The following is a 614-nucleotide window of genomic DNA, read 5'->3' as shown; positions in this document are numbered from 1 at the left end:
ATTTTTAACAGTTGCTCCTTCAAATCATCCCACTTACCATGGTCTTCATTCCACACATCATCAAGAACAAGAAGAAATGTTTTCTTTTCCAGCTCTTTCTTCAGGTTCTCAATTATTGCATCAATAGAGGTGCCCAACCAGCTACCAGTAGATTTATTATTCTCTTGCAGCATCCCTCCTAAAATCCTCCTTTTACTATAATCATTAGAAACACAAACCCATATTGTTACATCAAAAAGCTTTTTCTCCCTCGCTACTTGACAAACTTTTTTTGCTATCGTAGTCTTTCCGAGGCCACCCATCCCCACTATAGGGACAACAGATAGAACTTGTTGATCAGTCGAGCCAATCAGCAATTTCATAACTTTAGAGACATCATCCTCCCTTCCTACTACAACTTCTGAGCTTTCAAGCAAGGAATCTGTCTCTCGCTCTATATCCCGGATAACTTCAGGAGCACTCTCTACATGTCGAGATGCGATTCCCAGCCCACAGCCAATTGCAAGTTTCTGAATCTCATCCAGTGATCCATTGATCTCCTTAACTTTGTGACTCATATTCAGACGGAATGCAACAGGGTTGTGGAGTGAAAAGCAGCCACGTACCTTTCCCTT

General features: G+C 41.5%; 1 protein-coding gene across 1 annotated transcript in view; it reads right to left on the bottom strand.

Moving 5' to 3' along the window:
* The window catches only part of LOC105119800 (putative disease resistance protein RGA3), a 3,573-nt gene that overhangs the window by 2,574 nt on the left and 385 nt on the right, over positions 1-614 (bottom strand). The window contains 1 exon segment of the mRNA XM_011017987.1: positions 9-614. This exon segment is cut by the window's right edge and continues 39 nt beyond it. Within this exon segment, the coding sequence (XP_011016289.1) occupies positions 9-614 (606 nt within the window).

Source organism: Populus euphratica, unplaced genomic scaffold (genome assembly GCF_000495115.2).
Source record: "Populus euphratica unplaced genomic scaffold, PopEup_1.0 scaffold3601.1, whole genome shotgun sequence".
NCBI classification, from domain to species: domain Eukaryota; kingdom Viridiplantae; phylum Streptophyta; class Magnoliopsida; order Malpighiales; family Salicaceae; genus Populus; species Populus euphratica.
Note: the sequence above shows the minus strand (reverse complement) of the source record. Positions and strands in the feature narration are given on the sequence as shown.